Source organism: Saccostrea cucullata, unplaced genomic scaffold (assembly GCF_032062105.1).
Source record: "Saccostrea cucullata isolate Sc308-1 unplaced genomic scaffold, CSIRO_AGI_Scuc_v1 ctg166, whole genome shotgun sequence".
Lineage (NCBI taxonomy): Eukaryota > Metazoa > Mollusca > Bivalvia > Ostreida > Ostreidae > Saccostrea > Saccostrea cuccullata.
Window position 1 is genome coordinate 264370 of NW_026927307.1, and position 12632 is coordinate 277001.

Consider the following 12632-nt stretch of genomic DNA (forward strand, 5'->3'; position numbering starts at 1 on the left):
GATTGGGGGGGGGGGTCGGGGCTCTTTAAGAGAGGTGAACAGGGCCATTGGGAGTTAAAGTTTAAAATCATAAAATTTCATTGCAAAAGCTCAAAGGTTTCTAGAGATTTCTCCTGGTAATGAAAGTTTCACACAAAGACAGAAAATATGAATTACCGACCTAAAAATATGAATTACCGACCTTGAACTTTGGACCTCATCATAAATTTGGGTCTTAAGCCATATGAAGTTGTGATATAAAATTCCATTGCAAAAGCTAAAAGGCTTCTCAAGATATCGCACGGAAATAAAAGTGTTACAACAAATGAAAATTATTTTATTACCTTGACCTTTTGGCCTCAAATTATTAGAGGTCTTCTTCAGGCCATAGCAGTTATGTAAAATTTCATTGCAAAATCTCAAAGGCTTCATGAGATATCGAGCGAAAACTGAAGTGTTACACACAGAAATATATCAAGACAGACAGACGGACAGATAGAACGAATTGATATCCCCCAATTTCAGTGGAAAGGGGGACAAAAAGTTTAAACATCGGTCAGAAATAAATCAGAAGATCACAATACTTTAATACAAAGTTACTGAATGCTGATGAGTACAGGGTATATCAATATTTTCTGTTTGATAAAGATCCCATGTCTATTGTATCGATATTCAAATGTGACCAATTTAAATTTTACAAAGACCTCATTCAATGCTATACAGAACAAAGAAATGATCAGAATAATGATTTTTATGCTTTCACCTGTCTCAGTGAACATGGCTGTTTTCTCGGTAGATAGGAAATGTCTGCTTTTGAGACTGTAAATCCGTTTTACATAATTTTATTATGAAAAGCTTGTATAAAGCCTTTTACTGCAATTATATTTTTCAGAAAAAAGTGTGTATTAGAATAATGAGGACTTAAAATTTTCGGTTCATCTATCGAACATTCTTAAATATCAATAAAACGTATTATATTGTTCTTGAACACAGGATTTTTGAATCTCTGATTTGAACACATGTACAGACACGTGCCCCCCTCCTTTTTTTAAAAAAATCCCTTAATCAATTAAGGACTTTTGATGATGCTTTCTGGTGACTATACGGATCTGGTCAGGTATTAGTTGACCAAGGCCAAAGACCAAGGTTAACCAATGAATGACGAATGTTAAATCACCTTAAAATGAATATAGGAGTTTTGTTTCCCCTATTGTATAAGCAAATCTTGAGTTGGTTTAATGGTAGAACAAACGTCTGGAACTTCAATTTGAGGTGAATTCACTCTAAGGAACAGATCAATCAGAGAGCACCGTCGTGTTGTAAAGTTTAAATTTACAGCGTAGAAGTAAATAAAAATTTACAGCATGAGTTGACAACTAGTAAATTTTTTATTTACTGCCACCCATCTTCGCTAGCCAAGGGTTTCTGATACCCTTCTCTCCTCATAAACCCTTGGCCTACGGTGAAATCAAAAGACGGGATTGTTTTCCGTCACGTGATCTCGATACGCACAGATTGCGTCATCGCCATAAATAAAGACACGTGTTAAAAAAAATTAAATCAAAGTTTGTTCAAGAATAATTAAGAAGCAATAATTGAGTTAATAGAACAAATCTGAAGCTTCAACATAGATTCTTAATCACATATTTAGAAGATATTGGATGACACCATGGCTATTCATAGAATTAAATGTTATATTACGGATCGTTGTTTTCTTGCGTTTTTCATTTCCGAGATTAAAGAGTGAAGATGTATCCCGAACGCAAATATCGTCATTTACAAAAAACAATTGCTGATTGGTCGACCTGGGTGTACTGAAATCCAATCAGAACTCGGTTAATTCAGATTTTATTAGGCCAAAGGTTTTTACCTGACTCCACGCTCCATTCAAACCTCGGATGTGATTAGTTATGCATCAGATCCTTACATTTCTCCGCCGGAAAATGCCTTATCACTCCTTTCATATTTCGCTCTGCATAACGTTCTTCGAAAATGTTTCTTAATTTGTGCAATTCTTTATCGTAAACAGGTTTTGATTACAACCTCATGTAAGTAGGCTTTGAAAGCAAGAACAAACTGTAGAGTGTGCCACAAAATAACCCCGATTTCAAATGTATGACACATGAAAGAAATTCAAAAAAGATCACATGACTGAATCAGCAAGATGGTAGAACACCTTTGACGTCCGAGGTTATGTGCGAGGTACGAGTCATCCGAGGAACTCCGAGTGAAGGTTTATGAGGAGAGTAGCGTATCAGAAACCCTTGGCTAGCGAAGATGACTGCCACCCGGTTAATTCAGAATTTATTTTTTACCAGCACAGTATTTCCTGATCATTTAATAACGCCCATTATTTAACTCTATCGCTCCTTTTATTCCTATTACATCTTTCCAAAACATCTCTGTACTAAATCCATTTAGATAACCTCGGATCCTTTCATGTCATTAAATGTCATATTTATTCAAACAGAATATTTTTTTTTGGTTTTTATCACTCAGTTTGTGTTGCCTTAAAATAGTCCAAAATTCTATGACCTTCGGCCCTTGGGCTGATATTGGAGTTGATATGGGGCGTGATTCAAATTTTCGTCATTTAGTATTCTCTATTATATTGAATAAATATCTTAAGTGGCTTCGCATTTACGTTTATCTTTATATACATTATGCCGTATTCTTAAGCTCACAAACATAATCGTATTCGCGACTAGCATAATGTACAGCAATACAGCATTGTTTTCGCGGTAAAAATTGTCGCGTTGAGAAATATAGACTTGATTAAGTTGATGGCAATGGACATGTAAAGAAAATCAGCTTATTCTAATCTATACGGGGAAAACGGTGCTTAAAACCACAAACGGGCTTGTCTAAACATTACCAAAATTTCAATCTGCTGAAAAATTACAATAACTTTTTTGTGGAATGTACAGGCGTTTAATGGATGTTGAAACTCACCTGATAAATAAGTTCAGTAGAAGAAGTCCCCCTTTTGAGCAATTTAAAAACAATAGCTGATATTTGTCCAAAAAACAACACGAAAATCCACCCGCAGCAAACCCAGTATCTCACGGGAAGGGTGACAAACGCTAGAAAGACTAAGAACACGACCCACTCCATCCGGGTCCCTGTTAGTGAAATATCCTGTAGATCCGAGATCTGGAGAAACACCAAAAGGAAAAAGGGCAAAATGTTGACAAATTGTGATACGATGTGCGAAGTGTTAGTCTGAATTTCCTTCGCGCAGTACAGACTGAGAACGGCAATATTTACCAGGAGAAAGATACAGGTAGACAATATGACCGGTACCTTCTCCTCTTCAAAATGGAAAATACTGAGCGCAAAAATTATGCCTCCGAATACAACAGACGATAAAGGTAGGTGTTTGGAAATACACAACATTTTCTCCTTCCTGAATAGTATGTACTTCTGCTCTATGGTCTCTGATTTGTAGCGTTTCCACGGGAATCTGTCGTGAAGAATTGTCCATTCATCCTCGCCATCCATCGCGTGTTCGTCTGCTACACTAAGCTTAGCGGTCAGTTTGCGATTGTCTGCAAGCATCGGGTAGACTCGCGCGCTTACAGATGACATTTTTTTTTTATCAGAGTGTATGTTTTTTGAGATAATCACTTTAAATACATGTATTAACAGTACATTATACCTTCTTATCCCATTATACAGAATCTGAATCGCACATCACATAATCAATGCATCGTTAATTTGTGCCTTTGACAAAAGTCTGCTCTTTTTTCTATATTTATTATAATGAGCCAATCAGGCACGAATCACAAAATCTTCAGCATTCATCTTCCTATCACGGGCACAATACAATTGCTATATTTACACTTTAATTAGCGAAATCAAGAAAGCTGTGAGTTTTTACAGTTCACACAATAAACGTCGTTGCTACGTCGTACACTCTTACAAACATTCATTGCTTTTCCTATTTCAGACATGTTGTCCATTTATCACTTTGGGATATTTTTTCCAGATTTCTTTCCAAGTTTCCGTTATTTTTAATTTTCCGGTACCCCTCATCCCAGTGTTCCCTCCATCCTATCGGTGTATCCATCTCTCAGTGTCTTAAAAGTGATAACCGTCCTGGTGTATAGATAGATATACTCGCAGTTCCAGAGTCGGACCAACCATTGATTAACTTTTCAGGAGACAATGGCATTGTCTGAGAAGCAGGGTACCTTTAATCAGAGGAACGAGGGATTTCCCTCTGTATAAACACAGAGATTATTAAAATAATTTTAATCACATTTTATACAGGTAAAATAAATCCTTTTTCCTGTGAGAGATCAATTCGCGTAATTCAAAGGGAGAAAGCGTAAAACACAGAGACCAATAGTATCGCTCTCTGATTTGCTTCGTGTGATATGAAACCTGAAGGAAACTCAGGCTGGAAATTATCACTAAGTATACACGGTCAGTTGTCAACATATCATCATATATGTATGGCCACAGAAATGTCAATGGAAATGAGCAGAGATGAAAATTATTAAAACGCTTTTGCTCTCTGAGAGTATTTAAAATATCTCATTAACACAAATGGTTCGTCTTTATGCAAGAAATGCTCAGATATATCTATAAATTTCTTCCAGAAAAAGTTTTAAACGTTGTGTTTGATTTAAAAAAAAATTACATACTTGCTAAAGATAACTTAAGACAAATGTATAATTAAACAACTTTTCTGTTTCTATAAGGGCTATTAAAATCAAACTCTGTCGAAGAAATATGGGTAATTAGGCAAAAAAAATGCGTAAAATTAAACACAATGTTTAAAATCCGGAAAAGGCTTCATTATGCATTTTTAAATGATCAGGAATTTAATGCTTTCTGGTGTTTTTGGACAAGCTCTCATGTCTATGCCAGGAGCAGATAATAATAGAATAAGAAAAATGGTGCTTCATCCGTTTAATATTTGGATGTTTAACTGTCTAACGACGACAAAACCGGGCAACTTAACTGTATAATAAGGGAGAAGACTTCAGCTTTTTTTTTTATCATCTTTCCTTATCTTATGAAGTGATGCTAGAAACTCACCTTCTTATGATGTCTATGTATCCAAACTTATTCACTTCTAAGACCTTGTTCTGTATGTGTACGATCATTGTAAAGCCAGGCTACTCACCGATACGTTGGTCTTACAGGGATATCAGCAATGCCGTTTAAATTCGGCATTTCGTAAATTCTATCGTCACTATAATGACCTTGTTAGCAAATATATATAACCTATCATTGGATTGTATTATTACTGACTTTTTTCATACCAGTTGTTAGGTTTTTGTTCTAAACTGAATTTAACTACGAAAAACTCCGACTATCTAATCGATAGATGTGACCGGTTAACAGGGGATGCTTTCTCCTCCTAGACAACTGATCCCACGTCTGGAATTTTCAGGCGTTCATGTTTTATACTCTGTAGTATTTATAAATTAATATTTTTTAGATTTGATGAGTTCGATCCCGGTTCGTTATTTACCCCTTTCACATTGTCTACATTTACCCAGCTCCGATAGAACTGCAATGTTGGCCTCCTGATCATATGATAAACACAAAATTTCTAAAGAAAATGGTCAATTTACCAATTTAAACTTTTCATATTATTATATTGTATAATTTAATATGCATAAAGATCTGAAAGAATGGATTTTCGGGACGATTTGAAAGCTTGCTTCAGTACTCTTTGTATGTTGTGAACTACTTTAAGTTAATGAAGATTAAATGCTCACACAATTTGTAGTCACTTGAAAGCTTTTGCGAAACATTTTTTTCATCCAATAAAATGCATAATACAAGATATTTGAATATTAAATCTCATTTACTTCTTGGTATAAAAAACATTCATACATGTAAGAAAATCAATCGTTAAATAAAAATTAATGAAATGCTACATGTATATGCTTATTGCTCAACATTCACTCTCACACTTCATTAGCACAAGATATCACACAATGAAAACTAAGTAAAATATGATAGTATTATGCTGAATAATCATGAATAGAATGACGATATAAACAAAATATTGTAAATAACGCCAATGGGTTAAAAAAGGCTTCAAAAATAAAATCTCTAACATTCATTTTCTCATAAACAAACATATAGTTCATATAACATTTATACCCAAATATTCATATAAAAAAATATTGATCCTTAAATGTATCTATAAACAACAATAAAATACGATTTCTTTTCTTTAAGACAGATATAATTCATGGATTTCATTGAACTAGTTTAACTAGTACATGTAAAATTAAATTGTTATTATGACAACTTTTGAGTAACCACTCCTAATTTATTTGAGATTCCATCCTAATAATACGAATCCATTGCGTATCAATGAATAAATCGCACTATTGTCCATATAAGGAGTGATAAAGCGATTGTATAGATGGCGCTCTGAATTCTGGGAGATGTATCTGCCAGAAGTTGTTGCGTAATAGTTCTATCAATAGGCACACGTGAACCAGCTGCAAAGAAAAAAAAAACGTGATGTTATTATTTTTTTATCTGATAATTTTCGTATTTAGTTCCAAACTCGTTTTAAGAAAATTTAATGTACATTAATACATATATGCATCCATTAAATAAAAGTTCAACAAACATAAAAATTGCTTAGTTTAGATTTGATTGGATTATTAGTTTTTTTAAACAAACTACCTAGAGTGAAGTATAATGTTGGTGATTTTCTCCCGATCCCCCCGAAGCTATAGCCGGAGACCCTGACGGCGTACACATAGTCCTTCTCGATCCCCGTGATGGTATACTCCGTCGGGTGCTTGGCGACATCGATAGGGTCCGCCGTACGGAAATGCTCATTAGCTTTCCAAATAAAGATCTGGAAAAGCAGAAATATATCTGCCATTAGTGTTAATAACGTCTGAGAGCTCAGCAAAAGAATTCTGTTATTGTCATTATATTATGTGTATCCATAAACCATCAGCAGCTAATGGCTTCGATACCCAGCTACAAAGACAGACATTTTCAATAGCTATACTATTCCATTAGCGCTTCCATTTTTCTTCCTCTGTCTTGCTGACAGATTCTTACCTATATTTAGCTATTTCACGATATAAAAAAGAAATCAAAATCATATGCAATGTACCTTTCGTAATAAGACTTTAAAATAGTTTATTTTTTAAAATGCCTCATCAGATTTTTTGCATACCCTGTAACCCTTCAGTGAGTCTTCGGCCTGCGATGTGCTAACCCCTCGCCATGAGAGAATGACGGAAGAAGCGTCCTTGGAAACCACGTCTACTTCCTGTGGATAGAGGGCCGGAGCTACAACCGAAAAAAAATACACATGGTCACAAACCTTACAGTGTCATTTAGTATCTATAATAGGTCGGGTGGATAGAGAATTTCAATGACAGATTAATATGTATCTGAGCATTCTCCTTTACATACTTAATGTAGTAATTTCAAGATTAACGAAAGAAAAAAAATGTTTGGGGTAGGTGGTGATGATCAATACTGAACTGAAGAAATACCGTATTACGATTTTTTTCTGGTTGATTCGTGCGTTCTGGTGTAAATATAAACCCATGTCTTACATATCCAGCTATTAATTTTATCATTACTAGCTGGAAATGTCCATGATTTTCTTTTTCTGTATTTTATCCAGTAAAATGATTATTACGGTGAGGTATACCTGGATTCATGGTTTCCGCCGGATATGGCTCTCCGAGTGGACCGAGTCCGGCATCAGTGAAGACCTGGGCCTCCACGATATAGTACGTGTCCGGTTCTAATCCTATAATCACCCCGGAATCCCTCTGGCCGTGGAATCTTATAGACTGCTTATACTTATAATCCTTTGTGTCGTCATCACCTTGCTCTCGTAGGTAGTAATTTACCTGGAAAAAAATCAATCTTATAGGAACGGGGCTCAAAACAGCATCGTTATTAGTAAATTTATTATTGTATGTGGTAAGCATATTTACATGTATTTTATACAGTAAAAGAAAATGCTGATTTTACAGTTTTTGTGTACAAGCCGCTTTCTTTCGTACACATATTTATGACTTATGAGGTTTCTTTAAGTTAGTTGTCTAAAAAGGGACCGACAGTGAATTTATTGTTTCCTTTACTGTTTAAAAAACTACTGAAAAAAAATTAGGAAATACCGTGGGAAACGGGGGACGGGGGGATCCCATCATGGATCCCCTAATGTACCTTAACACTGAATGAAAATAAAAATGTTGGTGTTTTCCCTCATGTAGTCGTACCTGGTAGCCTCCTAGCTTGCCTTTAATTTCCTCCCGAGTGTCTGACACCGGGTTCCAGGTCACCAATAGAGCTGTGGAGTTGTAGCCCTCGCCTCTGATTTCGGTGGGCACCGCTATGGGCACTGAAAAAAAAATGGACAGTTGACAAAAGGAAGGAGATAGATAACGCGCATTGTTCAAATAACAAAATGACCAGATGTGAAAAGTACATGTAGACCTAGAGAAGGTGGGGACGCGTTTGAGAAAGTTATGTTGAGCATACGCGTCGGAACCCGGGAAGGGGGGCCTTAGCCCCCCCCCCCCACTTTTTCTGCAAAGATAGACATAATATAGGGATTGAAGATTGAGGCGTAAGTTTAGCCCCCCACCCCAATTCTGACAGGCACGTTGAAGTTTAGCTCAAAAAGGGGTGAGTGGAAGTGTACACATTTCCTTTTTTATGCTTGTCAAGTTTTTTTGTAGGTTTGATTTTTTTTCTTTTCACTTAGCCCCCCCCCTTTCAATTTCCTTCCGACGCCAATGTTTAGTGCATCAATGTCTGTTCATCATGCATTAATACACGGTACAAGTATTGTGGAAAACATAAGGTTTTCTTGATTTTCATTTCATTAATAGTGCAAATAACGGTTGCACAAATAAAATCGTTTGTTTGCGTTGAATTCAAGTTTCGTTCGCTTGCCCTTTATGTTTACCCATAACGTTAGGTTTTGGTTTTGATTTGCAAGAGTCCGTTGATTTATTTTCGTCAAGACCATCAGGCGAAAGAATCTTTGCAATAATGATATACCATCAGTCGGGTAAGTAAAAAGGACTGGTTGCCTATAGACATGACAATATTACACAGTCACTATAGTACATTCCATTTGCGTTTTTCTCAGCAAGATCCAAGAAATTGTGACCGATATTTTTCCCAAAAGCACACAACTACTTATAAATAACTTTCTTCTCTTCTAGACTCTGGGGATCCGGGTTAGAATAGGTCCTCAGTACCCCCTTGCTTGTCGTAAAAGGCGACTAAATGGGGCGGTCCTTCGGATGAGACCGTATAAACCGAGGCCCCGTGTCACAGCAGGTGTGGCACGATAAAGATCCCTCCCTGCTCAAAGGCCGTAAGTGCCGAGCATAGGCCTAAATTTGCAGCCCTTCACCGGCAATGGTGACGTCTCCATATGAGTGAAATATTCTAGAGAGGGACGTTAAACATTATACAATCAATCAATCAATCTAGACTCTAACTAAATTCGCATGATGTCACGGTATGTATAGAATTTGTTTATTATATTCACCACTGAATGCAAAATATATTAAAGTATTTAAAAGGTATGTTAGTTTTACACTATAGTACATACTGCCCATTGCGGAGTAGACAGTGGCAATAGACGTGTTTTGACTGGTTCCCAATCTGATTTTGTTAAGTTAACACTATAATAGCACTTAATGTCCATTGTTGAGCAGACACTGACTATAGAAGTTTTGACTACATTCCCATTTTTTTGGGGTACGTTTACACTATAGTACTTACTGTGCACTGCTGAGTAGATAATAACTATGCAGGTGTTTTGACTGGTTCCCACTCTGTTTTTATTAAGTTTACACTTTAATAGTACTTACCAATACCTATTGCTAAGTAGATAATAACTATCCAGATTTTTTGACTGGTTCCCCGTCTGTTTTTTGTTTAGTCTACACTATAGTACTTACTGCCCATTGCGGAGTAGACAATGGCTATAGAGGTGTTTTGACTGGTTCCCAGACTATTTTTAGCCTGCATTTTGGTCTCGTACTGCGTCCAGTAGAAGTCCTCCCCCACTTGTACCACCAGCTGCTCCTGTTCCCAGTTTGTTATAATTCTCTGCAAATGACACGGATATTTTGATAATATACTATTTAATGTGGTGTGTATTTTTTCCCTACAACTTGATTTTATATGAATAACAAGGCCGTAACTAGGCTCAAATATTTAGTAAGGCAAAGGTGATGGGCATTTTAGTCCCAGACGGGGTATAAGGGTAGTAAATGATGATAAGTGATGGGGGTTTCCAGGGGGAGGGGGATCCTGAAACCTGGGTATTAGAAAACCTTGTTCCACAGTGGTTATAGTATGCTGTTCGCAGACTAAGGAATTCATCGCGGGTTCGCACTACAGGAGACACGTTTAAACCGAGGTCCTATTTTGAGTAATAGTTCTCTACTCTTCCATATCTTCAATAAGCCCTCCACCGGCAAGTAGTAGTGTCTCAATATGAATGATAAAATCTTAGAAGGGATGTTAAACAATCAAACAATTTACAAAACAAACGTTTTGAATTATATTTTACATGCGTTCTAAATGGAAAACTGGTGAGATGAACGATTTGGAGAAATTGAAACAAAAGTTAAAAATATTTATTTACTATGAAGATACATAATTTTATGTTTCATATTAGTTCAATGTAAAACTTTTTCACTTTTTAGAAAACTGTAAAATATTAATGAGGCATTTGCCTCACTTGCCTCAGTGGTAGTTACGGCCTTGAATAATTTACCTTATTCCACAAGGAATCCGTGGCGGAGTTTGGTTTAAACAATCTGAAGTAGACTATGTACGTCAAACCTTTGGCGCCGTGGTACTTCAGAGGTAATTTCTATAACAACCAAAAGAAATAATATCAATACCAATATAATATTTAAAGTCAAGAAAAAGTAATATGTTATGATGCATATTGTAAAGGTAAGGGATCTTTATATTGATAATTAAACATCTCCTAAATATAAATATAAATACCACAGAATTCTAACATAATTTGCTAGAAGTGGATATTGACTTAACTGCTTTTAAGTACTTATTTACATTCCTTTATTTGATAAATTTTTGGTCGCATTGTACAACGTTGACCTTCCTTCATAAGCATTGACTATAAATAACGTCTGCAATTCGTGCATTATTTTGACTATTTAGTTGAAGTATGAATCAGCTGTGCATGTTTAATGAATTCTTAAACTTCCGCCTAGACATCAATTGTAGATCCATACGAGCAATGATTACCGATTCATATATACGAATATCGATTCATACGAGACATCGATTGCTGAAGCATATATATGAGGCATCGATCGCTGATTCAAACGAGGCATCGATTACCGATTCATATGAACGTCGATTGATGATTTATGCGAGCATAGTGCCGACTCATAAGAAATTTTTACTTCTGGTGCAAGTGATAAGTGATTGGTGGTGCTTAAAATTTCCAACGAATTGAAAAAGATCGAGGACCTTGAGAGGGTTTGAATATATCATTAAAAAAACCTCGTCTGGTATGTCCGTACGTAGTTTGATTATTAAAGTTGGCGTGAAATGGCACCTGGCACTTCCGTGAAATAATCCAGTCTAACTGATGGAACATCACAATAAGCATTGTCAATAAATTACAGATGTTTCATATATATATTTCGTATCTGAGTATTTTAATTTGAACGGACACAGGTGAAATGATAGTTTTAAAAAAGAACTTAAGGGTTGACTAGTGTTGTTCTCTACTGGCGACACATAATTTTTTTTTTTTACATCTTGTATTTGGAATCGTATCCAATGTTGGAGACTTACGACAGCTTCTCTTTATCACTTTCAGTACTTTGATTTACATGTAACTACACTGACCTTCCACGAGATCATCAGCTGACCTACTTCCACGCCCTCTGTCCGACTACTGAGGTTGCTAGGGGGCTCAGCAGGGGCAGCTTCTAATGTGTTCACAGGACCTTAAAATCAAATGTTAAGCTTGATTACAGTTTTACTGAAACACTCCCCATCTCTTATAATTTTTTCAGGGTATTAACTCTCTAGAAGTTTGAGTTACACTGTATAGAGATGTGTTTCTCTGTATTCCTCGTCGCAATTATAAAATGTCTTTTATTAAGCTATTTAAAGTAAATAAAGTTTCACATAATAATAAATGATAAATCTCATTGGAGCCTCACTTGATGGTATACAGGGTGGGCCGACTCCTTGTACATTAACTGCCTTTATCCGGAAGCTGTATCCATTTCCCGGATGTAGTCCTCGCACTGTAATGGTGCGCATGTCACGGTCGTTACCGTTAATAACAGTTACAGGTGCAAAAACAGCTTTAAAAAAAAAGAGAAGAAAAATGTGTTCAATTTCTATTATGAATTCATACCATTCCTAGTTGGTGACAAAGTGTACCTAAACAAAAAAATAATTTAGATGCTTTTTACTTTTAAAAAATATTTACTTACTGTGTGTTTCGTTGCTGAAATACCAAGTATCTTTCTCCGATTGAATTTCATATTCTACTATAAAGTATTCGATGGGGAACCCGTGACTTGAGCCAGGGAAGAAAAAGATGTCGATGGAGGTGGTAGTAGGGGTTCCTGGGTCCGCGTAAAGACCGCCCACCACTCCAGGGGGTCCTAAGAGAG

General features: G+C 36.1%; 2 protein-coding genes across 3 annotated transcripts in view; both read right to left on the reverse strand.

Annotated features, from left to right (window-relative positions):
* The window catches only part of LOC134274023 (adenylate cyclase type 6-like), a 34690-nt gene extending 31123 nt beyond the window's left edge, over positions 1-3567 (reverse strand). Inside the window, exon 1 of the mRNA XM_062756247.1 lies at positions 3034-3567. Within this exon, the coding sequence (XP_062612231.1) occupies positions 3034-3567 (534 nt within the window). The remainder of the gene's footprint in view (positions 1-3033) is intronic.
* Positions 3568-5784: 2217 nt separating this feature from the next.
* Positions 5785-12632, reverse strand: part of LOC134274033 (contactin-5-like) — a 33566-nt gene continuing 26718 nt past the window's right edge. For both annotated transcript variants that reach the window (XM_062756273.1, XM_062756274.1), the window contains 10 exons: positions 12450-12623; positions 12171-12317; positions 11851-11951; positions 10739-10837; positions 9915-10065; positions 8214-8335; positions 7637-7841; positions 7151-7266; positions 6643-6820; positions 5785-6452 (listed from right to left, as the gene is read on the reverse strand). In XM_062756273.1, coding sequence (XP_062612257.1) covers positions 6319-6452; positions 6643-6820; positions 7151-7266; positions 7637-7841; positions 8214-8335; positions 9915-10065; positions 10739-10837; positions 11851-11951; positions 12171-12317; positions 12450-12623 — 1427 coding nt within the window. In that variant the 3' untranslated portion in view covers positions 5785-6318. The remainder of the gene's footprint in view (positions 6453-6642; positions 6821-7150; positions 7267-7636; positions 7842-8213; positions 8336-9914; positions 10066-10738; positions 10838-11850; positions 11952-12170; positions 12318-12449; positions 12624-12632) is intronic.